Source organism: Haliotis rubra, unplaced genomic scaffold, assembly GCF_003918875.1.
Source record: "Haliotis rubra isolate DU_JTF1 unplaced genomic scaffold, ASM391887v1 Scf210, whole genome shotgun sequence".
NCBI classification, from domain to species: Eukaryota; Metazoa; Mollusca; class Gastropoda; order Lepetellida; family Haliotidae; genus Haliotis; species Haliotis rubra.
The window spans coordinates 1,014,734-1,042,376 of NW_025766115.1; the positions used below are offsets into that span (position 1 = coordinate 1,014,734).

The 27,643-nt window shown below is 40.7% G+C and overlaps 1 protein-coding gene across 1 annotated transcript; it reads left to right on the forward strand.

Annotated features, from left to right (window-relative positions):
- Positions 1-4,983: 4,983 nt before the first annotated feature.
- On the forward strand, positions 4,984-14,637 carry LOC124276625 (transmembrane emp24 domain-containing protein 2-like). The gene is made up of 4 exons (XM_046712277.1): positions 4,984-5,257; positions 6,337-6,532; positions 10,292-10,399; positions 14,135-14,637. Exons 1-4 carry the CDS (start codon positions 5,072-5,074, stop codon positions 14,257-14,259), a joined length of 615 nt encoding a protein of 204 aa, XP_046568233.1. The 5' UTR covers positions 4,984-5,071; the 3' UTR covers positions 14,260-14,637.
- The last annotated feature ends 13,006 nt before the right edge of the window (positions 14,638-27,643 follow it).

The following is a 27,643-nucleotide window of genomic DNA, read 5'->3' on the forward strand; positions in this document are numbered from 1 at the left end:
GTTTACCTACGACCACTTATGTGTTAACAGCGCAGTGTAGGCGTCTAGTGGCGCTCATTGACAAAAGCAATTGGCACGTATAAGCTCATAACTGTATGCGATATTTGTCTCCACATATTTCTTGATACATCATAATGATAATTTTAAAACTTGTTATCAACAATTTATAGACACGTTTATAGTTTTATTATCAGCAAACCCAATAAAATTCGTATATAGTTAACGTACGTGTTGAAATCAAATTGCTGGTAGCTCTTTAGACTAACGCTTAGTTTCTGAATATATACAATTTTTATAGTAACAAACAAACCCATTTAAATTGAAAAGGAGCCCCAGGCAGACCAGAGATTCCTGAACCTGAGGAAATCTAGACTTGCTTCATTTAGGGCTTTAGCATTGCAGAGAGGGCTAGACAGCGGGGGAAATAATGTGGTTCAGGGACTGTGAGACAGACTAGTAGTTAATCTTTTGTAATGTTCCGTCTGTCATTTATTACGCCTATCATCTAAGGTTCAAAATTCTCAGGTCTTCTTTGTGTCTATGGGTATCATTTTTAAAATCGGTTTCTCAAACACGGTACTCCAAGAGGCGAGTAGCTGACTAAGGGGAGGTAATAACTCACATCATCACATAATGTGCTCATTGAACACACACAGAACAAAAATATTTCCTGGGTGCTTTATTAGTTTTGCGATGCCGAGAAAAATACAAAATGTCGATTATTTGGCATTTAACAATTCAAAGTGACATTTCAATTTGTCTACCATTTAGAGTTTTCAAAAGCTGTAATCTATACAGATTTCTTTATGCTGCGGGTCTCACTGCATGCTGAGGGCATCCGTTAGAGACCACCTCAACAGGGAGTCTATATAAACATTTTACAGTCCTTAAAATCACCTGTCTAAGTCATAACCGTGAACCGTATCAATCTACCCTTTGCCATAACAGATTCACGCGAGACATGTATCACACCGATACACAAGTACTGTGTCATCAGCGCGCAGTAGCAATCGCTGTGATGCCAAGACCTAATAATCCAACCGGTAATTGTTTAACTTTGCCGCAAGGGGGGTAACAGATTCACGCGAGACATGTAGGCATGATCGCATTGCTTATATATACGGTTGTCATAGTTCATATACTTTAACAGAGATTTTCGAAAATAGTAGCACAAAGGATGTTTTGTTGAATATCGCCATATACTCCATGAATTACAACCAGGAAGTGATATGGTTCTGCCAAACGAAGAATCATTATCAGGGTGAATCTGTAATTATTCCCGCCAACCAACATTAGATTCTGGTACGTCAAGGGAGGCAACTGCGCAGAATAATGCGGCGCCTTAGACGAGTGGTCTAACCGTGCCTCTCATGAACAAAATCTTCTTGTAAAATGTTTTATGCCGCATTGTGTAACATCTCGGTTATATACAACGGTCTGCAAATAATCGGGACTGCACCTGACAACCTAGTGTTTAACATGGAAACCATGGAAACACATGCAGTTGGGGATACGATGACATGCGCAGCAACCAAGTCAGCTAGCCTGGGCGCCCGATCCCTGGAGTCACCTCTTACAACTAGCCTTGATTGCTAAAGACCAATACCGTTATCAAGCAAATGATGATAATATCATTTGTTAGCATCTACACCGAAACGTCGCATATATTGCAATAAAGTAGCTGTCTGTCCATAAAGGTGTTCCTCTTCATCATATAGTTTCTAGAAGCCACTTAAAGAAGAAGCCGCCTCCGTGGTGTAGTGGTTAGAGCGTCCGCCCGGAGAGCGGAAGGTCGCGGGTTCGATCCCCGACCGCGTCATACCAAAAGACGTTAAAATATGGTACTTGTTGGTCCCTGCCTGGCGCTCGGCATTAATGGGTACAACAAGGACTGGTCGGCTCGGAGTCAGTATAATGTGTCTGAGTGGGGTATTCATGCTTCACTGCGGCATGGTATCTCAGTGGGCTAGCACTATAAAACCAGGTTCAGTCTGGGCTAGTACAAGCAGCCGCACATACACATACACACGCATACACGTCGTCATATGAGCGAAATATTCTCAAGCACGACGTAAAACCCAATTTCACCTCACCTCACTTAAAGAAGAAGCTCACTGAACACTACTGGAGATTTAAAGAGCGCTTCCAGCAAATGCTGAATATACTATGTGTTCCACGAGTCGATACTGTTTGGGGGAAATGGTAGGACTTGATAACAATAGCCACACAGAACATACCGAGTCATCCACACGCAATGTAAAGAAATTCAGTAGAATAAATATTACTAAAACCAGATCTCGTTTTTCACAAAGTGAAAAACTCCACTTGTCACTGAACATTTTCCGTCATATTTTTTCTTCTTATTTCATGTCCCGTGATAGACTGATATATTTGTCCCTGTGTGACTAGGCTGATTATTAACATCTTGAATGCTATTTACTACTCAAAATTGTTTATAACACCTGGGGTGATTTTTCATGCAATGTCAATAATAGTCATATGAGCGAGTTCAGTTTTACGCCGCTTTTAACCATATCCCAGCTATATCACGGCGGGGGACACCAGAAATGGGCTTCACACATTGTACCCATGTGTGGAATCGAACCCGGGTCTTCGGCGTAACGAGCGAACGCTTTAACCATTAGGCTACCCCACCGCCCATTAGTCATATGAACAAAGAGGGTGTTCTTTAACGTCTTTGGGGTGAACAAGGGGTTAGTTGGTTAGGATATATACTTCTTTATTACAATATTGTGGCGTCCTGTGCATAGAGCTCAGGTCACAAATCAGTTGAAGTTAAGCAACGTCGATCTCGGAGAATCCTTGGATGGGTGACCGTGCTTGGCAGTTTCACTCCTGAGAGTTTCTAGGACCTCAGTACTGCCCCACAACGAAACACATTGGATACATTTGGTCTCACTTTAGTTTGTTCAAAATTGCCTCTGTTCACCCAGCAGAAATGTGGGTACCCGGTGGGATAAGTCATGTGACTATAACCTTCTCGCGCTTAACAGGCAGCTTGGGTTATCCGGGGTAACGATAATCAGATTGTAACAAAAATTGTAGCGATTTGAGCATGCACTAGTGCATGGAGTCTAGCGCTTTACAAATACACTATATTATCATTAATATATATCCACGTTTCTGTGTAGATGCTAACACCGTTAATAGGGACGTATAACTATCATCTGCACTGAAACGTTGCTTATTGAGTGAGTGTTTGTGTTTAGTTTTACGCCGCACTCAGCAATATTCCAGCTATATGGTTGCGGTCTGTAAATAATCGAGTCTGGACCAGACAATCCAGTGATCAACAGCATGAATATCGATCTACGCAATTGGGAACCGATGAATTTGTCAACCAGGTCAGCGAGCCTGACCACCCGATCCCGTTAGTCGCTACTCGGCATTAATGGGTACAACAAGGACTGGTCGGCTCGGAGTCAGTATAATGTGTCTGAGTGGGGTATTCATGCTTCACTGCAGCATGGTATCTCAGTGGGCTAGCACTATAAAACCAGCTTCAGTCTGGGCTAGTACAAGCAGCCGCACATACACATACACACGCACGCACGTCGTCATATGAGCGAAATATTCTCAAGCACGACGTAAAACCCAATTTCACGTCACGTCACGTTAGTCGCTACTTACGACAAGCATGGGTAACTGAAGGTTCATTCTAACCCGGATCTTCACGGGTGCGATACTGTTTGAGGTAAATGGTAACAAAAGCCACACAGAACAAACCCAGTCATCCACACGCAATGTAAATAAATTCAGTAGAATAAATATTACCAAACCCAGATCTTGTTTTTCACAAAGTGAAAAACTCTACTTGTCACTTAACATTTTCCGTTATATCTGTCCCTGTGTGACTAGGATGGTTATTAACATCTTGAATGCTATTTGCTACTCAAAATATGTTTATGACACCTGAGGTGCTTTTTTCATGCAGTATTAACATTAGTCATATAAACAAAGAGGATGTTCTTTACGTCTTTTGGGTGAACCAGGGGGTGGTTTTTAGGATATATACTTCTTTAATTCAATAAATACGACGTTTCGGTGTAGATGCCAACACCGCCATTAAGCTAGTGTTAGCATATACACTGAAACGTTTCATACATTGTAATAAAGAAGTTGTATATGCACAAAACTATCCCCTTTGTTTATCACACCAATTTCTAAATGCCACTCAAAGATGTTGTTTTACATGGTACACAGAACAACAGTTGTGTTCGCAAACTAAAATAGCGCGATTTCACTGATTTGAATCAAACTTGCAACACAGCTCTATTTACTCATGTATGTTTCAGTAGTTTGCGGCCAGATATGCAAACAAAATTAAACCCCCAAATGTATAAAACTGTGTAAATACCCATTTATTGATGGACAAGAGACACGGGGGTAAGATATCCTGAATACCCCAAAGAAACCTGTCAATACCCAATACGAATGATAGCAAGTGACTTATTACACACTGGCTTTCTTTTAACTTGGAGTCCTAACTGTCATGACTACCAATTGGTCCAAACCTGGAACCTCTTCAAGGATGTATTGCAGATGACAGACCATTTTACTTCCTCAAAATTGAAACAATTACCGTATCGGAAAAGAATGCTGAAGCTGTTTCAGACAATTATTGGCGGCCAGAAATTACTCCCATAAACATTTCACTGAGTATTGATAACTGACTGCATTTAATTTCGATAACAAATAATATTATTCTTTTCTGTGTCAACGTGTGGTACTGTCGAATAACACCAGTTAATAGGAATACAGTATTCATGTCAATAATAAACATTTTCAGTGTCGGAGTTCACTTCCTCTAGTTGTTAATGAACATAAAAATATAAATAACACAAATAATACGTTGCTTGTATTTACTTATGTCAGTGCAAGTAACAAAGATACTATATAACGAATAACTGATTTTGTTTGAGAGATCCGGAAACGAGCACTTGCTATTCCGTGCGGTCCTTCCACTATCGCATGCGCAGATTAGAGTTACGTGGCAAGCCGCTGCACGCTGAGTATCAAACCGGCAAAACAGTGTTGATTTTCAGTCATCATGGATCCTATTGAAATGTTATCGTTACTTGTGATTTGCCTACTTTCCTTCACACAAATTCAGGGATATTTCATTCACATAGATGCTCATGCCGAAGAATGCTTCTTCGATAAAGTCACGTCAGGAACCAAGATGAGCCTTATGTTCGAAGTGGCAGAAGGAGGCTTCCTGGACATTGACGTCAAGGTGAACACGTATTACTTGACAACGATCGCGATCGGCATATGTGCAGCTTTCCAGTGGATTCTGCCGTATTTTGCTGCATTTTGTTTTCGAAACCTTTTGCGTGTATTCTATTGAATGGTTGAATTTAGTGTAGGTCACATACAACCAGGTTATAATTAGAGGCTGTCATAAGGCTTAATTTTATGAATCACTTTATTTGTGTTAAGTACATTTGAGAAATCCAATTTCATCAGGTCCTCTGTTAAACCAACTGAAACATTAACTGGATTATTTAAGTTTTTGAGCTTTACAAGAAGTATTTGTAAGCATGTCAAGTGCTTGCTAACAGCTGGTCAAATAGCTATGATTGTAGGAAGGCGTTTACTATTCTCGCGGTACTTACGGATATCGGCTGAAAAAATAACACCAACAATTCTTATCGTGTGAATGCTTGTTATTAAATGAAGGGCCTTCTCCTCTAACATCTGCATCTATCAGCTGCCAGATCCATCAGGTGAATTACCATTCGTGAGCCTGGTGATAAACAATGCCATCCGCCATTGACGAAACGAGGCTTCTCCCATTCTCGCTGTATTACCAGGAATTAACGTTATTGAGTGTATGTAAGAGCAATCCTGCCGGAAAGGGCAAAAAAATTAATGATATGTCCAAGTTGGTATAAACTCCCCAATATTCGTGACACTGCAAGATTTTGATCATTCACCGACTTGGTCCACTTCCTAGTTACCAGTCGATGATGTAAACAACCGGTAAGTGTCATCGCATCAGCGATTTGACAGAAAACATATTTACCGCGAGAACAGGAGACGACCTATATGACCATTTTTGTGTTAGAATTGATATTCTCCTCGTCACAAGAGAAGACAAACAGATTATAGGTCCATACTTGCTGACTTGGCAAATGCATGTCGTCATATCCCAAATGCATCAATCGCTTGGGCGTCTTGTCCAAATTCAGATATTACAGGTTTCCGCCATATTACTGGAAAATTGCTGAATGAGGCGTTAAACTAGAAAAACATGTAATTTAATCCTGTTGTAATAGACACCCCACTTATGCTCACCACTAATGTTTGCAGATATATGGACCAGAGGGTAAAGTGATCCACTCAGGAGACCGTGAGTCCAATGGCAAATACACATTTGCTGCCCACATGGATGGTGTCTATAAATACTGCTTCAGCAACAAGATGTCCACCATGACGCCGAAGATTGTTATGTTTACTATGGATATTGGAGAAAAACCCAAAGATCAAGACAATATGGAAACAGATGGTAGGAGCATGAAAATCACATGCCAGTGTTATACTGTATATATGTTAACATGGGTAAGGTGATCCAAATTTGCCGTCAGGTGATGCGATGTTATAGTCCGTTTGGCTCAAAAGCGGACCGATGAATTGCAATCTAACTCGAAAACTAATAAACATAACATACTCAATGAAATGCTGATCATAATCAAAACATCATACCAACTCTGTGAGGTTTTTGCAGATTTTTGTCCTAAAAATAATAAAGTTGTTAAACAAACTGTCATTAAAATATTGACACAGTTCACTGTTTGTTACGAGGGAGGAGTGCAGAGAAAGGGAGTGCAGAGAAAGGGACAGCCAGGTGTTCGAGATGCACGTTCAGAGACAAAGTTATTTATTTATTAACCTGTGCTGTGCCGTCTCCATTCGTTCTCAAACACCTGGCTGTCCTTTTCTCTGCACTCCTCCCTCGTAACAAATAGTGAACTGTGTCAATATTTTAATGATAGATTGTTAAACAACTTTTTTATTTTTAGGACAAAAATTCTGCAAAACCTTACAGAGTTGGTTTTGATTATGATCAGCGTTTCATTGAGTATGTTATGTTTATTAGTTTTCGAGTTAGATTGCAATTCATCGGTCCGCTTTTGAGCCAAACGGACTATAGTTTGTTCCATGAAGCCCATTGCAATTCCAGGTTAGTGCACCAGGGGTTATAAAATATGATTGTCAGACTCCTTTGTATAGTGAACTTTCAATGTCAGGCAACTAAATTGCTAATTTCAACTTAGCCATTGGCACCACAGGCCCTTGTGTCTTTGCGAGGTTTAAAGATGTTAAAATAACAATAATAACAATAAACATTTGAGATGACCCCTGACTGGAAATGCTTCACAGTACAATACATCATGACAAGGCCGGACATTTCGGTGTACCCCACCCTCCTGCTTTGCCGATCGCTACGCTACCATCGCATGCAATTGATTAAAACTTAATGTAAACATAATCATGGATGATTGGCCTATGGATCACCACTCATGACACCCACCATTTGTTTATTGTTATTTCTGCAAATCGATAGAAACCCGATTTGGACCCTCAACTAAACGATCTTGACACAAATGGATGACGATGTGTCCGCACACAACGGGGATGTGGTCGAAGCTAGCCCACCCATTGGTCAACGCTTGTAAATCTGCACATTCTTTATAAATTCGCTGGAATTTTTCCTTTCATCAACTGCTTAATATAAGAATATTTTTCGAGCAATGAATTCACAAAAGAAAGCATCAGTTGTAAATGTCTCCTCAACATGGATCAGCCAACCAGAGGGCTTGCTTCGACCACACAGCTGTTGTGATTGGCAGATACATCACTGTATAATTATACATTAACAGACACCATATCACACCACACTTCTCTAAAAATTAATAATGCATTTCTCTCAATAAAACTAACTATCAGCCCTCAGGGAAGCTACCATATAATTTATTCATAAAAACTTATGTATTTCGATTACAATATTATACTGAAAAGCTGAATGAAATCAACTCTCACACCTTCTACTAGCCGAACATTATTTCAAGCGAACCCCATAGAGTTATGTCCCTTGGAGCGCTCTTTACTGAATATCCTACGCACACCTTGTGATTGAAACCATTTTGGCAAACACCGAAAACATGGCATGCAACAGTTTTTGATGTACAGAGCAATTGTTTACATTCCATATATGGCAAGTGTTCTCTGAAAGCTGTCCACCTGGAAGTTAGGGATAGTAAGCCATTTATTGCATCAATAGGAAGCTAAAGTCAGTGCATATGCCCCAATATATATAATATAGGCCAAAATATTGTCAAAATTGTGTGACATAATTGAGCGTTTAGGATGATCTGTAAAAGTCTTAGAAATCAATAGTCATTTACATCCCATGTTTATAAAGCTTGGTTGCATAAAATCCCAGCACATATAAATATTTATATGTTCATGGTCAGTGAAAAGCTACTTTATAATCACTGCCAGTTTCATGGTAATAAAATTGTTTACTGACAAACTGGGGTGTGTATCTGGATGTTGAAGTTAGCTGCTGGTATTATCATGTGTATTATCATGATTATGTGTATAATGCCATATCCAAAGTCACTGAAAGACAGATCTTGTTAGTGAATGTTGTTATTAAGAGGATAAACAAAACCTGGCTGGCCCCTGGGTCTGTGTACTTGTCTGAGTTGGTTATGTTAAATCCTTGCATGGTATCTCACTGATATTGCACTAAAAGTGGACAATAATGAATGCACACACACTAGGGCTGGCAATCGACATAGATCATAGACATCAATAATCATTAACTGAATGTTGATCTATTATCCATAAATAGCGGAGACGTATCTTTGAGCCTTAATGAAAAAAAAAATGAATGTGTACTACCGACAAAAAATAAGGGAACTAATGAAATGACAGTGAATGTGAAATTGCTCTGAATGTCCACTAAATCAAATGTGGGCGCAAAGTTCAATATCTGGTGTGTCCACCATGTTGGGCAACACATTCACGACACCTTGATGACATACTGTTGATTAATTTCCGGATGGTTGCCCGTGGTATTGCCCGCCATTCCTCCTGAAGAGCTTCACCAAGCTGGGCCAGGTTGACTGGTGCGGGGTCCCTGGCGTACACCCTTCAACCGAGAATGTCCCATAGATGTTCAATTGGGGACAGGTCTGGGGACTTAGAGGGCCAGTCCAATGTCTGTATGCCCTCCTCGTCGGAGATAAGCTGTGACAGTTTGGGCCCGATGTGGTCTGGCATTATCATCTTGGAATTCAAAATTCCTGCCGATTCTAGCCAGTGGAGCCACGACAGGACGCCTTAAAATTTAGAAACGATCGCTGACCAGTCAAGGATCCATTAACGATGACCAGATCTGATCGCCTGTCATGTGTAACCGCGCCCCACACCATGACACTACCACCCCCATATCGATCATGGTCAGTAATTGCCGCTCTGGCATACCGCTCACCACTACGGCGCCAACAATGTTTTCTGCCATCTGTGAATCTGAGGCAAAACCTTGACTCATCTGAGAACATGGTGTAACGCCAGTGGCGCAAAGCCCGTCCCTGATGCTGCCTAGCCCATGCCAGTCTTTGGCGCCTATGGTGAGCTGTAAGGGTAACACCCTTGAAAGGCCGTCTTGCTTTCAGACCTGCTTGATAGAGCCGGTTGTTAACGGTTGAGTGTGAAATTCGTCGCCCAGTGAGTGTACAGAATTCCCTATTAATGGCAGGTGCTGATTTGAACCTATTGCGTAGGGCCATTAATGAAATGAGACGATCCTGTCGTGGTGTTGTTGATTTTGGTCTGCCATGACCAGGTCTCATTGCAACCCCAACCGTTTGACGGTACTTGTCCCACAGGCGTGAAATTACACTTTTTGATTTACCCAACATTCGGGCAACTTGACACAATGATGTCTTTATCATGAATAAAGTCCTAAATTTGTATATTTTGAGAGAAAATTAAAACCTTTTTCGATCACAAAAGTTAATGTACGATATTATTAATAACACAGTTTTCATATCGATAATAATTAATATTTTTCTTATCAATGACATTTCCGATTATCGATCCTTTTAGCCAGCCCTAACACAGTCACAGATGATTTCTGTGTGAAACAGATTGTACTTCATCTGCAATTTGACTTTTTTGTGACCTCTGATCTTTCTAACGTTGATCGATTGGTAACAGATGTTCGTGATCTTCAGGATATTACTCTTTGTTTCAGCTCACCACAACAAGCTGGCAGAGATGATTAATGAGCTTTCCACAGCTCTGACTGGCGTGAAACACGAACAGGAATATATGGAAGTCAGAGAGAGAATCCATAGAGCTAGTGAGTATTGCAGCAACATCTTGGTCACGGTCCAACACTATAAGATAATGATCATACAATATGTCAATGTATTCTTTTTTTTCCGGCCCAGTCAATAGATAGATAGATATTCTTTATTTCCTCCATAGTTTGAAGATTACAAATGTATATGTATATTATTCAGTCATATTAATGGTACATGATACAACAGAAATGCACATGAAATAATTTATACAGGGTGGTAAGGTGAAATACAACAGTTATAAATATTTTTCCATTTACATACAGAATTTGAGACACATATTATAACATTTGCCCACACATCATAGTTTAGCTGGTCCTTTACATCTTCCGGTATTCCGCCAAGTAGAAATTTCAGGAATTCATCATCATCATCGTAGGTCCATAATTTTACAAACATATTAACATCAAGTAAGTCACAAATTTGTTCAAATAAGACATTTCTTTCAGCAATATTAATCTTACAAGTCATAAAGATGCTTTAAAATATCGTGCGCCACAGTACCACACTCACATTCCTTCGACTGAATGGGGACAGAACCCAGTTTAATAAGAAAACCAATACGTTTATAGTACCTTGGTCTGTCAAGCGCCAGTTGCCATAGTCGATTTACACCGTAAGTCAAATGTACATCGTAATAATGCAGACTAAAACTATGAATAAGGAATACAATGGTATTGCAAGAAAGTTAAATTCGAGAAAGTTTAGATATGTGTACTTCACATGCTAAGTATTGATCTTCTGCTAAAATCATGAAAAACAGATTGGCAGATTTTTTACCCACCTTAGTTGTGTTGTCCTAACAACAACAGCATGTAAAGTGGCTTTTTTGAGCATGTTGAGTGTGTATAGTTTGCGCTATGTTCAACAGAACATATTTGTAATATGTATAACAGTATGTCCATAAAAATAAATAGGTTAAGATGAAACATCATTAGCATTAGTTTACGCAGAAAATGATTCATTTTGAAATATGAATGGATAGGAATCGTTTACCTTGTTTACCACAAAGTCTGAAGCAATCCAGACAGATAAGAGTTACGTCCCTTTGATGTGATACGTCTGATAATGTAGTCATTTAGTCAAGAAAATTATGACATTCATGTGCCTCTTAATTATAGTGACGATTCTTCCAATATTGTATTTCTGGCAGTCATTGTGACAACAAAACATTAGTAATAAAACATAAATGTGTTAAATTTCTTATGATCCTGTGTTTGCTGTTCTAGAAAAACTAAACTCAGTCAGTAGTCAATATTGTAGACAATCATTATCAAACTTGAGAAATACCACATTTAAAACCGATAGCTCAATTCCACATTTAGCAGATGTGTTGAACAATTTTCTGGCTGTTTCTGGTTGACAAGGGCAAGTGTTTACTGATCTAATCAATGACCTTTTGTTGTTACAATTGTATGGGCTGTAATTCTCTTGACAATGCCAACCTGTAAAAAAACATATTTAAGTAGTCCTCCCCTAGAAATTTGGCAAATCAGGGAGAGGGGTGGTCTGTGCCGGCAATAGTTTGATTTACTATGGATAAAGAGCAGTTAACAAACTCAATGTGACCACTAATTTATATTTGCAATAACAACAGTTTGTTAAACAAATTTTGACTAACAAATGCTGCTAGTAGGTAGGACATACTGTAACAACATTTCATTATATCTGTCAGTTCCTTATTAACATAGTTATAGTCTGTTTGTATTGAAAACGTACCGATGAATGTCAATTTAAACAAAAAAGTAAATCGAATAAGATGAAATTAAGATTGCGAATCCTCATAATTTTACCTTGCCAACTGACCATTTAAATTTTATTCAACTTAGGATAAGACTTGTTTAACAAACGATCATAGTTTCAAATCGCTATTATTGGTTTGTATTACAAGGGGGTATGCACATTAAATGAAACACCGAGAACAAGTAGAGTTGGTCTCAGTCAACGCTCATCACGAATCGCACGTGCATTTGTTTCACTGTTCCATCTACTGCGCTCACCCCCTTGTAATACAAACCAATAATAGCAATTTGAATGTATGATCGTTTGTTAAACGACTTTTGTCCTGCAATGAATAAAATTCTGAGATTTAAATGTTCAGTTGGCAAGGCAAATTTATGAGGATTCGCAGTCTTAATTTCACTTTGATTTAATTTACTTTTTGTTTAAAGTGAAATTCATCGGTACGTTTTCACTGCAAACAGACTAGAGCTGTACTTCATCTACATGGTATAAGGGGGCGATGGGGTAGCCTAGTGGTTAAGGCATTCGCTTTTCACGCTTAAGACCCAGGTTCGATTCCCCACATGGGCACAATGTGTGAGGCCCATTGCTGGTGTACCCCTCATGATATGGCTGGAATATTGCTAAAAGCGGTATAAAACAAACTCACTCACTACTTGGTCTAAACTTTCCCTAAATATATCTATATAACATTAGGCCTTGGTTTTTATCCTAAATTAGAAAATCATGTTGTATTAAAAGACGTTAAAAGACGGTTCATTTTGTTGCCATGCATTGTGCTTGGCATGAAGGGGATAAAACAAGGCCTCATCACTGTCAGTCAGTATAGCATGGTATATAATCTGTACACTGTCTGATGGTGTATCCATGTTAAACTGTGGTATAGTATCTGAGTGAACTGATAGTGTTAAAACACATGTTCTGACTTGTCCAAGAAGCCCAGGGGTTCAATTTTTATTTTTAAAAGCCACTTGCCTGACTTTAAGACTTTAAGAAAGTAACTTGTCCTGACTAATTTTCCACTTGCCCTGATTTTTATGACTTAATCATGACAGATAACTTTTTGGGTCATTGAGTTATGTACTTGCTTGTGTTCATATCAATTGGGAAACCTGATTTTCTTTGGATTATCCAAATAGATTGTACCATCTCACTCAAAATTAATTGGGTATTTTGCCATTTTCCATTAATTTTAAAACTATAATAAAGTTTAAATGTTAGTGTTTGTTATTTATATAATTTGATCTGTAATGTGAGTAACGATAAGAAAGTTGTCAATTTCATGTCCTGAAATAGAACCTCTCAGTATACCTCAGTTATGTTATTTATCCACCAGTACGCAAGCTAGGATTTGACATTTTTGTGTGTACGCATGTAAGATGACATTTACTGAGTATTTACCAAAATTCAAGCGTACTTGTACGCAACAGGCTTAATAGAAATTGAGTTTTCACATAAATATTTGCGTAATTTACGCAGATACGCAGATGATCTGTACCTCTGTCCTGATGATGTAATTATGGAAGAATAAATCAGCATGGAATTTGATGTTAATGTTTACTGGACTATTTATCGAGGAGTGATATATAGCAAAGAAAAATAACTCTAGTTTATTATCATTGCGAAAATTACTTCTTTTCATTCTTGTATTGTGTCAAATTTTAATAGCTACATTTTGAGCAGATATGAAATGAAATCCAAGTTTATTTGCAGTTTGAAACCGTAAGCAGAAATTGTCTAGTAGCCAACGGACAAGTAAGATACCATTATTTGATTGCCCGAAATGAAAACTGACTTGTCCTGGGCTCCGGGCGATGGGATTTTTGAACCCCTGAAGCCACACAGATTGCAGTAGAAGTGCAAAAATCTTGAACACAATATCACTCATTACGCCTCACCTCATCCTTAATTTGGATGATTTGATACTGACATTGCTTATTGATGTTGTAACCACGGTAACAGAAACCTACACTGATTTATGTCTCTTTCAGTCAACGACAACACTAACTCCCGTGTGGTGCTATGGTCATTCTTCGAGGCTCTGGTGCTGGTTGCGATGACACTAGGACAGGTCTACTATCTTAAGAGATTCTTTGAAGTGCGACGTGTGGTGTAAGAGCCCAGAGACAAGGATGGATCTCATTCTCATTGTATACAATCATCATCACCATCACATCCCTCACGTCATTAATCCAACCCTTAATCCAATTGAGCTCATTGTCATGCACCTCTTGTACACCACCACAGCTGGCACATTGGTTTTGAATGGAGACTTCCTTAATGAAGAAAAGAGGTTTTAGTGTAATAATTATGTTCCAACATTTGTAGACGACAGTATTGTGGGAAATCAAACTTGTACAAGCATCATGAACGACTGTGTTAAATTAGTTTATTTCCTATGTTAAATCTGAATAGATGGTGAAAGTTTGTAATTGAAATGTATGTTATTTATTTTGTTTTTGAGCCAATAAACTCAAGGAAGTTCAATATATTACTAATTAGTTCAGTGTAGTTTTGTTGGTGTATTTATTTTTTAAACATTGTGGTGGAAGTTTTCAAATGTGTAAAAATGTAAATGTGGAGATGTTAAGTAAGGGTATTTTTATGGTAACGATGCATGTATGTGTGTTTAGCTGTCTTGTATTCATACAGAGAAATAGTCAGTGCTTTACTGTCCTCTGGGTCAGGTCAAGTGTGGCTGACACCTTCAGCTTATTCTGTGGCTTTAGTCAATCTGGGGATTCCGGACTAGGATATATTCCCAGCAAGCTCTGCTGGTTGTAAGAGGTGACTTAATTGATATGCTGGCCAGGCTCGGTGACAAGGGTGATTGTTACTCTGATTGTGTGGATCATTGCTCATAATATCAATCACTGGATTGCCTGGTCAAGACTCAGTTATTTATATCTGTCATATGGATAGAATATTGCTGAGGCTTGTGTTAAACAGCGAACACTCAGACCTACTGCATATGTCTGTAAATAAGGCATTTTGGGGGCCTTTAATACTTTTTGCTAAAGTAAATTAATCTTAAACCCTATATATTTAACTGCTAGTGTTAGCATTTTAAGGGATGATGAATTCTTGGTTTGCACGCTTAGGTTTGAACATGCCATGGAGGAATTAGATTCATGGCAGATCCTCAGGTCTTTCAATAATTTGATAGTATAACTCCTTTCTCCCCCAAAAGGATTTTTTTAAAATAAAAATTGTGTGTTGCCTTTTTCCAACTCTAACCTTAAGTATCTGAAACTTTGTGAAATTGCTCTTTCAACTGATCCAGATGGTCAAGTTATTAATGATATTCTGGATTTCTCCTTAATAATGACTTGTTCAGGAACTGTTGAGTGTCACCTCATTATCTAACTCACTAACTGGATGTCTGGGTGGAAGTATGTGTGAGATGTCTGCCTTGGGTATGTTTTGAAATGAATGAATAGCTTTAATCAGATAGCATTCTGTTGGTAGTGGTTCGGTACCAGTGGTACAGCTGAGTAAGACTTGACCCCAAAGGTGCCACCTTTCAGTGTGTGGGTTACCTCCCTTGGGTAGTATGGCTTCAAGCCACATTTGATGTGATTGGTGGAAAGGTGATGAATTAAAATATGGTTATCAACACATCCCTGTACATTACTGCCTTTGTGTGACGTGAGCATCTCTGTAATTAGTTGCAGCAACTGTATCTCTGTACTGTTTCCAGGGAGGCGGATGGAGATACCAGTACTGCAGCACTCTGTAATATACAAGTGTGTACAGTAATGTGATGAACATACATGCCTCCCTTTAGTGCTGCATAGGTTAACGTCTAGTCTGCTCTAGTGTTGGGAATTGCTTAAAATCTCATCATTGATGATTGGTTCATTACTAAAATAACTGGTTAGTCATTTATCAAATTTTCTTGCTATGTTTGTTAATGCACAAAAAAATAAAGAAAAAACATGTAGTTCTGCATTTGCAAATTTCACATCTTTAAAGGATGAATAGTATGTTAGGAACATAAATTTCCTGGAGTCTTTAAGATAAATTCAATCGTGTCTTTGAACGAGCTTGTAGTGCTTATGAAATGTAAATTTAATGACAAAACCAACCTTGTGAAATTTTTTTGTTAATGCAAACAAGTGTTCCAAAATTGTTTGTGTTCGATTATAAGAAAACATGATCAATTGCTTGGTCGTTCAGTCACTGCGACCAATCTTTGATTATTTCAGTTAATCGGAACACCGCTAGTCTGTTCCTGTAAGTGTCTATTGTTTTAACATGAACTCAAGAAAAAGTTGTATACTTCGACCAACACTAAGATACAGAGTATTAACCATGTCTATCTATGACACCAGACGGCTTTATTCTCATACCAGGTCACTGTAAATAATGTTCACACAAGCTGTTGTATTCATCCTTGATACCCATACAGAATTTCAGAAGTCATAGTGCAATTCCCTAAATCTCCCAGGTGTCATGGCTGGTATTCCTTTGCATAGAAGCGTGCCTTTTGATTTTCTTTTATGACACCACGGTTAATCCAGATCTACTGAGACAAGGGTATTGGCCTCAGGTCTGCAGCAAATATCAGTAGACATTTCCAAATTTGAAAAATTCATGTTATTACAGGTTTATTTAATGTGATGGCTTTGTCGGGTTGACATGTATTTCACAGATATCGAGACCTATATTAGGCTTTGATGCTTATATTTACATTATTGAGGGTAGTAAATATACAATGTTAAAAGACCTCTGAATTCAACATGTTTAACAATTGACACATTAAGAAATTTGAAATGTGAACTAAAATATTTCCCCCCAAGTTTGCTTGTCAAAGGTTCTTATTTTGATACCAGTTAACTTGAATTACAAGAATATTCAACATACAGATGGATATTTTTTCAAGTTGTGGTTAATCGTATTGCTTGTTAGGACTATGTTATTGTATTGTAACAGTTAAACATACAGTTATGTTCTGAATTTAAACGAGGCAACAATGTCACATTTTGAAAATGAATGAGAAACATTTATTATGACCCTTCATAGCTCAGTCTTTAAGAGGAAATGTTATAGACATTAATTTATGTTGATGTTAATGAGATTGGACTAAGTTGTGTATATTTGTGAAACAAAGCATGCCTATCTTTTCTTCAAAATAAAATATCTTTTTTTTTCCAAATATGACTTTGTCTCATTTTTCTGATGCACCTAATAAAATGAGTGAAAACCAATTTTAACAAGTATATAATTGAGAAGATTTTTTGTGTGGATACTTTATGAAACTGCCCTGGTCATATCTTAATTTTTTGGGGGAGTATTCAGAACTGGATTTGTCAATTTTGATATTAACAGTGCAAGGTTTGATGACAGATATCAAAGTATCTTATCCATTAATACCTCAATACTATGAGCAATGCTCAGATGTGACCGGATCATGAGACCTGGGACAGCATCAGGACAGTTTAACTGTGGATGTGTGCTGTGGAAGAACCTGTACAAGGAGGTGAAGAGTCCATAAAATATCACTGTAGAGGGACTCGAACTCGATTCCTTCAGAGGCGTTGTCTACATGACCAAGTCGGTTAGCAAGCTCAGCGGATTGACGTGAGGATGTAATCACAGGGATGACTCCCACCCACTACATGGACTAAAGATCATCTCCGTGGGTTCTTTCTCTGAAACACTCTTCACAAAGACAAGAAACTCTTATAAATTGGGAGGCGGTGTCTCGGTGGTTCAGGGCACCAGAGTTCATAGAGTAGAGTAACCTTAGTCGACCTGGTTCCATTGGTGACGATTTCGAATCGCTGATGACGATCTTTGGTAAGTGAACATCCATCCTCGATAATCTCCAGGGTATACGTTCCGATATATCTCTACGGCTCGAGCCGATGATTTTATTACCTCCCTTCGCTGGCTCCGCATTCTCACAGTAGCCAATCAGATAAGCCGCTGTTACAACCGAGCTTGCCAGTGTCAACAGTCGCGAAAGTTTGTTTGCTGTGCAATTCAGATTTGGGGGGAAAATATACAGGCAAATTGACAGGTCTGAAATCTTAACAAAATATATGCAAGAACTCCTTCTACCTCTTTCAGAGTACCTCTGCAACAATATAATATTATGTTGCCAAGTTTAATCGGTTAGATAATTTAAAAAGCGAAAGTGAGTTGTGATTGGTACGCTCAACTTCCCAGCGTAGACACCTGATTGGATAAAAAGCTAATTTGCTTGTAGAACAGCCAGGTGTGCGATTAAAATTTCACAACAAACGCTTGTTGATTGCCTTGCTGTTCTACTTGGCCCCCTCTTCTTCGTTAAGAGATAGTCGTTAGTGGCAACAAAATAATGATCGTTTGTTAAACAATTTTAGGAGACAATGATCACAGTTGGTCTGTCGATTTTATGTGACTGTGCAAAATTTGGTTTTGTTGAATTTATATTAGATTTTGTGTTAGTGAGCAATTCATCGGTCTCAAATGAAATCAAACGGACTATAATACTGATTTTTATTATCGCACTCACGGTCTGTGTGGTACAGACACGAATATTTACAAGCCTCCTCGATGTCCTTTATATAGCTGGATTACTGTTGGCTTTAAAGGTAACCCACTTTATCACAATCTTACTGAAGTAGCGTTGTTATTTGATGACCGCCTCCGTGGTGTAGTGGTTAGAGCGTCCGCCCGGAGAGCGGAAGGTCGCGGGTTCGATCCCCGACCGCGTCATACCAAAAAGACGTTAAAATATGGTACTTGTTGGTCCTTGCCTGGCGCTCGGCATTAATGTGTACAACAAGGACTGGTCGGCTCGGAGTCAGTATAATGTGTCTGAGTGGGATATTCATGCTTCACTGCGGCATGGTATCTCAGTGAGCAAGCACTATAAAACCAGCTTAAGTCTGGGCTAGTACAAGCAGCCGCACATACACATACACATGCATGCACGTCGTCATATGAGCGAAATATTCTCAAGCACGATATAAAACCCAATTTCACCTCACCTCGTTATTTAATGCTCTGACTTCTCAGATACAACCCACTTGCAAGAATATTTGTTGCTGTTTTAATAGTGACGTCCGACGGTGCTGGGTACAACGTCAGCTTTACGACTGTAATCCTATACATGTACATATAGAGCCAGATTAACGCTTAGTCTTTGAATATATATAATTTTGACCCGGGTCTTTGCAATTAATCTAATGATGTTCAGGTAAAACGTGACTAGAAATAGGACATTTGTGACGTCAGCAAGCTCGATCCTTTGCACAGATGGAAGCTTGAAGGATTAACTGGAATGATGTTTAAGACGTTGCTTGGTCGTATCCGGCTGAGGTATTCAAGTGTTGTGTCAATTCTATCATACAGGAAACGGTCTTGAATGCGCGAGTGAGTATGGTTTTGCGCCGCTTTCAGCAATATTCCATCAATATCACGGCGGGGGACACCAGAAATTGGCTTCACACATTGTACCCATGTGGGGAATCGAACCCGGGTCTTTGGCGTGACGAGCCAACGCTTTAACCACTAGGCTACCCCACCGCCCTGAGTACTCCATGAGTGAGTGAGTGAGTTTAGTTTTACGCCGCACTCAGCAATATTCCAGCTATATGGCGGCGGTCTGTAAATAATCGAGTCTGGACCAGACAATCCAGTGATCAACAGCATGAGCATCGATCTGCGCAATTGGGAACCAATGACATGTGTCAACCAAGTCAGCGAGCCTGACCACCCGATCCCGTTGGTCGCCTTTCACTACAAGCATAGTCGCCTTTTATGACAAGAATGGGTTGCTGAAGACCTATTCTACCCCGGATCTTCACGTGTCAGGTATTCAATGAAGAATTGTATAATTGTTGTTGGTGCGACATCTACCGTAGAGGTTTTTCAGTTTTAACGGGTAGCTCTGGTCCTGTCATTGGTGTCGTTCCATCTCACTAAAGACTGTGAGTAGGGATTTGTAGAAACAGTCGGCCATGGCAGTACGTGAAACACGAGACTGGCATTACCTCAAAAGCATTAAGGTGAGGTGACATTAGGTTTTACGTCGTGCTTGAGAATATTTCGCTCATATGACGACGTGCATGCGTGTGTATGTGTATGTGCGGCTGCTTGTACTAGCCCAGACTGAAGCTGGTTTTAGTGCTAGCCCACTGAGATACCATGCCGCAGTGAAGCATGAATACCCTACTCAGACACATTATACTGACTCCGAGCCGACCAGTCCTTGTTGTACCCATAAATGCCGAGCGCCAGGCAGGGACCAACAAGTACCATATTTTAACGTCTTTTGGTATGACGCGGTCGGGGATCGAACCCGCGACCTTCCGCTCTCCGGGCGGACGCTCTAACCACTACACCACGTAGGAGGTCTCAAAAGCATTAAGCTTGTAAGTTGTGACAAAGGTGAACAGGTGGTTAGTAACAAATAACCATTTACACTGAAAAGGAGCCCAAGTGAGATGGTAGATTCAGAACCTGAGGAAATCTAGACTTGCTTCATTTAGGGCTTTAGCAATGCAGGGAGTGCCAGGACGTTTTATTTGTTTGGTGTTTAACGCCGCACTCGGCAATATTCTAGCTATATGGCGGCGGTCTTTAAATAATCAGACAATCCAGTGATCAACATCATGAGCATCGATTTACACATTTGGGATACGATGACATGTGTCAATCATGTCATAGAGCCTGTCCAACCGATCCCGTTAGTCGCCTCTTACGACAGGCATGGGTTACTGAAGATCAATTCTAACCCGGATCTTCAGGGATTACACACATGTATATATGGACATCATTTGTCGCGTATTTCCGTATTATAAATACCATATATTGTATTATGTTGTGACAATACCAAGTTTGTGAGATTGTCGTATCGCATCCGGTGCGGTGGGGTAGCCTGATGGTTAAAGTGTTCGCTCGTCACGCTGAAGATCCGGGTTCGATTCCACACATGGGTACAATGTGTGAAGCCCATTTCTGGTGTCTCTCGTCGTGATGTCAATGGAATATTACTAAAAGCGGCATAAAACCATACTCACTCACTCACTGTGTCACATCCATTAGCTGATAAACAGAAGAATACCACTAACAACCAAGAACGTGGGCAGCTTTCATCAGGTTGATTATATCAAAGAAAAATGACAATACCATACACTGAAAAACTGTTGAAGACAGTGACTGAGCTGCTTTCAGCAACAGTTGGAAGGTCGTCTTATATAATAAGACAAGTCGTTACAGAAAACACGTTCCTGACGTCACGCATCATGACAGGTCATCATCGTAGGTAAGCAGTTGCGGGAGGTCTACGGAAGAGCTTTACAACCAGATGTCGTTACTGTCAAGTCATCAAGGAAGGTAAATAGTTGCGGGAGGTCTACGGAAGAGCTTTACAACTAGATGTCGTTACTGTCGAGTTATCATCGAAGGTAAACAGTTGCGGGAGGTCTACGGAAGAGCTTTACAACCAGATGTTGTTACTGTCGAGTCATCATCGAAGGTAAACACTTGCTGGGTTCAACGGAAGAGCTTTACAACTAGATGTCGTTACTGTCGAGTCATCATCAAAGGTAAACAGTTGCGGGAGGTCTACGGAAGAGCTTTAAAACCAGATGTCGTTACTGTCAAGTCATCAAGGAAGGTAAACAGTTGCGGGAGGTCTACGGAAGAGCTTTACAACCAGATGTCATTACTGTCGAGTCATCATCGAAGGTAAACACTTGCTGGGTTCTACGGAAGAGCTTTACAACCAGATGTCGTTACTGTCAAGTCATCATCGAAGGTAAACAGTTGCGGGAGGTCTACGGAAGCGCTTCAGAACCAGATGTTGTTACTGTCAAGTCATCACAAAGGTAAACAGTTTCGGGAGGTCTACGGAAGAGCTTTAAAACCAGATGTCGTTTCTGTCGAGTCATCATCGAAGGTAAACAGTTGCGGGAGGTCTACGGAAGAGCTTTACAACCCGATGTCGTTTCTGTCGAGTCATCATCGAAGGTAAACAGTTGCGGGAGGTCTACGGAAGAGCTTCACAACCCGATGTCGTTTCTGTCGAGTCATCATCGAAGGTAAACAGTTGCGGGAGGTCTACGGAAGAGCTTTACAACCAGATGTCGTTACTGTCAAGTCATCAAGGAAGGTAAACAGTTGCGGGAGGTCTACGGAAGAGCTTTAAAACCAGATGTCATTACTGTCAAGTCACCAAGGAAGGTAAACAGTTGCGGGAGGTCTACGGAAGAGCTTTACAACCAGATGTCATTACTGTCGAGTCATCATCGAAGGTAAACACTTGCTGGGTTCTACGGGAGAGCTTTACAACAGGCGTCGCTACTGTCAAGTCACCAAGGAAGGTAAACAGTTGCGGGAGGTCTACGGAAGAGCTTTACAACCAGATGTCATTACTGTCGAGTCATCATCGAAAGTAAACACTTGCTGGGTTCTACGGGAGAGCTTTACAACAGGCGTCGCTACTGTCAAGTCATCATCGAAGGTAAACAGTTGCGGGAGGTCTACGGAAGAGCTTTACAACCAGATCTCGTTTCTGTCGAGTCATCATCGAAGGTAAACAGTTGCGGGAAGAGCTTTACAACCCGATGTCGTTACTGTCAAGTCATCAAGGAAGGTAAACAGTTGCGGGAGGTCTACGGAAGAGTTTTAAAACCAGATGTCATTACTGTCAAGTCACCAAGGAAGGTAAACAGTTGCGGGAGGTCTACGGAAGAGCTTTAGAACCAGATGTCATTACTGTCGAGTCATCATCGAAGGTAAACACTTGCTGGGTTCTACGGGAGAGCTTTACAACAGGCGTCGCTACTGTCAAGTCACCAAGGAAGGTAAACAGTTGCGGGAGGTCTACGGAAGAGCTTTACAACCAGATGTCGTTACTGTCAAGTCATCAAGGAAGGTAAACAGTTTCGGGAGGTCTACGGAAGAGATTTACAACCAGATGTCGTTACTGTCAAGTCACCAAGGAAGGTAAACAGTTGCGGGAGGTCTACGGAAGAGCTTCACAACCCGATGTCGTTACTCTCAAGTCACCAAGGAAGGTAAACAGTTGCGGGAGGTCTACGGAAGAGCTTTAAACCAGATGTCGTTTCTGTCGAGTTATCATCGAAGGTAAACAGTTGCGGGAGGTCTACGGAAGAGCTTTACAACCAGATGTCGTTACTGTCGAGTCATCAAGGAAGGTAAATAGTTGCGGGAGTTCTACGGACGAGCTTTAAAACCAGATGTCGTTTCTGTCAAGTCACCAAGGAAGGTAAACAGTTGCGGGAGTTCTACGGAAGAGCTTTACAACCAGATGTCGTTACTGTCAAGTTACCAAGGAAGGTAAACAGTTGCGGGAGTTCTACGGAAAAGCTTTACAACCAGATGTCGTTACTGTCAAGTCACCAAGGAAGGTAAACAGTTGCGGGAGGTCTACGGAAGAGCTTTACAACCAGATGTCAATATTGTCGAGTCATCATGGAGGTTGAGCAGTTGCGGGGAGTTTTACGGAAGAGATTTACAACCAGATGTATTACAGTTGAATCAATATAGACTTAACACAGCTCTTAATGTCATTTTGTGGAGACTTTTTGTTCAGATCGGAAATGAAAAATATATGCACTTCTCAAAAGAACACAATGACACTTTTTCTACAGTATGCCCCTGAACTGCTTTTCAATAGTATGTATAGTTCCTACATGATCGCAAAGACCTCATACTCTGTGTATGTTAAACACCATGGCACCTCCTGTACAGATGCACCGATCAGTCGTCCGATGAAGTTTTTTTTTGATATATACAACAATTTGTTATGTATCAGATTGCCTGATAATGACGTTATAAAGATACAAAGCATTAGCTGCAAAAACAACGTTCGCCCGTAAATAAGCTTGTTCTGACAATAATTTATTGAATATGGCCTTGAGTAATACCGCCATGGAATAACGACCGGACATGATGGCTACCGGCAGAGTTATGTTAACAAAGCAGATAAAATCGATGTCAGCATTAACTCAGCTTAAAACTTGGGTGTGCGACAAACAACAGGAAGAAGGCCGTTGGCAATGCCACAGTACTCATTCGGCTTCACTCGGCATATTCCGTTGCTTTCATAATACCGCCGAGATAAGCTTCGAGATTGAGGTGAACCGAGTGCTCAACATCACTCTTCCCAGTAGCTTCCAGATAGGTTGATTTGACAGGTGAGTTACGGCGTTGCCATGGGTGAATGGATGGAATGGTCAAGCTGACCGAATACATGTGTAATTAAAATGAAAATCATTGGGCATCGTGTCATATGGATAAGAAGTATAACATACACTGAAAATAGATGTGCAAATCAGATTAACAGGCAAGTGCGCATGACCCACCCTACGCGGAATTACAACGAAATAGTTGCAATTAATCTAATGATGTTCAGGTAAAACATGACTAGAAATAAGACATTTGTGACGTCAGCAAGCTCGATCCTTGATCCACAGATGGAAGCTTGAAGGATTAACTGTTATGATGTTTAAGACGTGGCTGGGTCGTATCCCGCTGAGGTATTCAAGTGTTGTGTCAATTCTATCATACAGGAAACGGTCTTGAATGAGTGAGTGAGTATGGTTTTGCGCCACTTTTAGCAATATTCCATCAATATCACGGCGGGGGACACCAGAAATTGGCTTCACACATGTGGGGAATCGAACCCGGGTCTTTGGCGTGACGAGCAAACGCTTTAACCACTTGGCTACCCCACCGCCCCAGGTCTTCAATGAAGAAATGAATAATTGTTGTTGGTGCGACATCTACCGTAGAGGTTTTGATGCATGCCATCGTTTCCCAGATGCGTAGATCGATGTTCATGATGTCAATCACTGGTTTGTCTAGTCCAAGTTCCACTGACCGTGGTTAAAGAGCTGGCATATTGGCGAGTGTGTCATTAAACAACAACATTTTCAATATCAACCATGTCCCGTCATATTGTAGAAACTTGGCGGATAGATTGCGCAATGTGTGTCCAAAATCCAATCTCACGTTCGGCTGTTTCCGCCAAGCCAGCGCACAGGCCCTCGTGTCTTTGCGAGGATTAAAGATTTAGGAAAAATATATAAAAAATTGAGATGACCCCCCACTCGAAATGCTTCCCAGTACAATACATGATGATGTATTGTACAACACACGATGATGTATTGTACAATACATGATGATGTATTGTACTGGGAAGCATTTCGAGTCGGGAGTCATCTCAAATTCTTCTATCATGATGTATTGTACTGGGAAACATTTCCAGTCGGGGGTCATCTCCAATTTTTTTCATATTTTGCCTAAATCTTTAATCCAGGCAAAGACACGAGGGCCTGTGAGCCAGCGCCCCCTCTTGGCAGACTGATGGACACTTGCTTCCCGAGGAAATTTAGCAGAGAACGCCGAATGAACCCGAATGGGTGTAGTTAATAATCGATTTGTAAATGGCTTTGTATGAAGTGTCATTAGCTTCAAAGATAACAGGTAGATGACAGGCGTCCACTGTCATTTCTCCATCGACCACTGTTGATAGCACAGCAGTAACAGTATTGAAAGGTGTATGTATGTTGAGCACGACATGTTTTTGTGTCAGAGCTCCCAACTAGCATCCTAAACTGTACTGATTTTAATTAACTTCATTATTGGTATTGGGCTGGCCGGGGTGGATTGTCTGGTACTTCATCGGTTGTTCTTTTTGTACTTTGATGGATTTTCAGCATCGCACTCAGCAGCATTCCCGCTACATCACGACGAGGTGCAAATAATTAAGTCTGGACCAGGCAACCGAGTGACTGATATCATGAGCAGCTATCTACGTAGTCGGGATGTGATGACGTTTGCGCGAATGTTTTTATTGCTGCGTTCGTGTGCACATGTTCTCCAGAACATACGGCAGTCTGCAACCTTGACTCGCAAGCTGCCTCCACGACAATACAATGTCGCCCAATACAAGGTGAAAACATTAGACATTATTTTGGGTTTAAACGTACTGGGTCGTCTTTGGAGATGGTTACAAGAGATTATACGGAGCTAAATTGACTAAATCTGTTATTTTACGGCATATGTCACTTCAAAACACCATTGTCTGTCTGGCTCTCTCATCCACTGCGAGATACTATTTTATGTAAATCTTCCCATGGTCTCTCTTTGTGCGTTAACGAAAATGAAAACGTATATGGAAATATGATCGTAATCCCAGAGATACTGTATACCGGTTGCTAAGCTATCTACTCGGCTTCATGCGGACCTATACGGCTGCCTGGTGTGTAACAGACGTTATCCACTATTGTCGCCGTATTGGTGAGGTGAGGTGAAATTGGCTTTAACGTCGTGCTTGAGAATATTTCGCTCATATGACGACGTGCATGTGTGTGTATGTGTAGGTGCGGCTGCTTGTACTAACCCAGACTGAAGCTGGTTTTATAGTGCTAGCCCACTGAGATACCATGCCGCAGTGAAGCATGAATACCCCACTCAGACACACGATACTGACTCCGAGCCGACCAGTCCTTGTTGTACCCATTAATGCCGAGCGCCAGGCAGGGACCAACAAGTACCATATTTTAACGTCTTTTGGTATGACGCGGTCGGGGAACGAACCCGCGACCTTCCACTCTCCGGGCGGACGCTCTAACCACTCCACTACGGAGGCGGTCGTCGCCGGTTTGGTACTAATAACAAGCACTGATGGTTAGTAGGTGTTCTCTAACATGCTGAGTGGTATTAATGTCGGCTACTGTATGGCGGAGTACACAACTGGTGCTGTAGACAACATCAACGTCTCGCTCCTTGGTATATGTGTGCAACAGCTAGAAAACATACGTATACCTCAAACTCTGCTTGGTATATACTCCAAGGCCAAATGTAGAGAAATCAAAATCAGGTAATATGATCCACTCGGTCTTATCACCCCTACTGCATATCTCGGCCATGATGAACAACAGTGCTTGTCACCGTCCATTAGACCATGTGGTTAATACCCATGCAGTTGGTCTATGAACACGTGGACACTGTTTCAACAGGAGGGTCAACTTTGTTTTGTTTTTAAATGACATGATACATTATGTGGCTAGTTTCATATTAACAAGAATATTTGGAGGGTGGGAGGTGTCATACTAAATACTGGATAAGACTTCAACTGCTGCAGAGAGATCCTAAACGATAGGGACTTTCCTGGCATTTAGCCTAGGGCTATATGTGGATGGCTCGGCCTTGACCTTATGTGTAACGTCATGTTCCTTCTGCAGCGTTACGTCCTGGGCTCAGCATAAAGTTGTAAAGATTCTCCACAAAAATATTCATTGTATCCCTAACGCTTGTGCCCCAGATTGTGTTTCGGTACTGGTTGGACTGACTGACTGAGTTTGGTTTTACGCCGCTTTTAGCAATATTCCAGCAACATCACGGCGGGGGACACCAGAAATGGGCTTCACACATTGTACCCATGTGGGGATTCGAACCCGGGTCTTCGGCGTGACGAGCCAACACTTTAACCACTAGGCTACCCCACCGCCCCACCGCCCCGGTACTGGTTA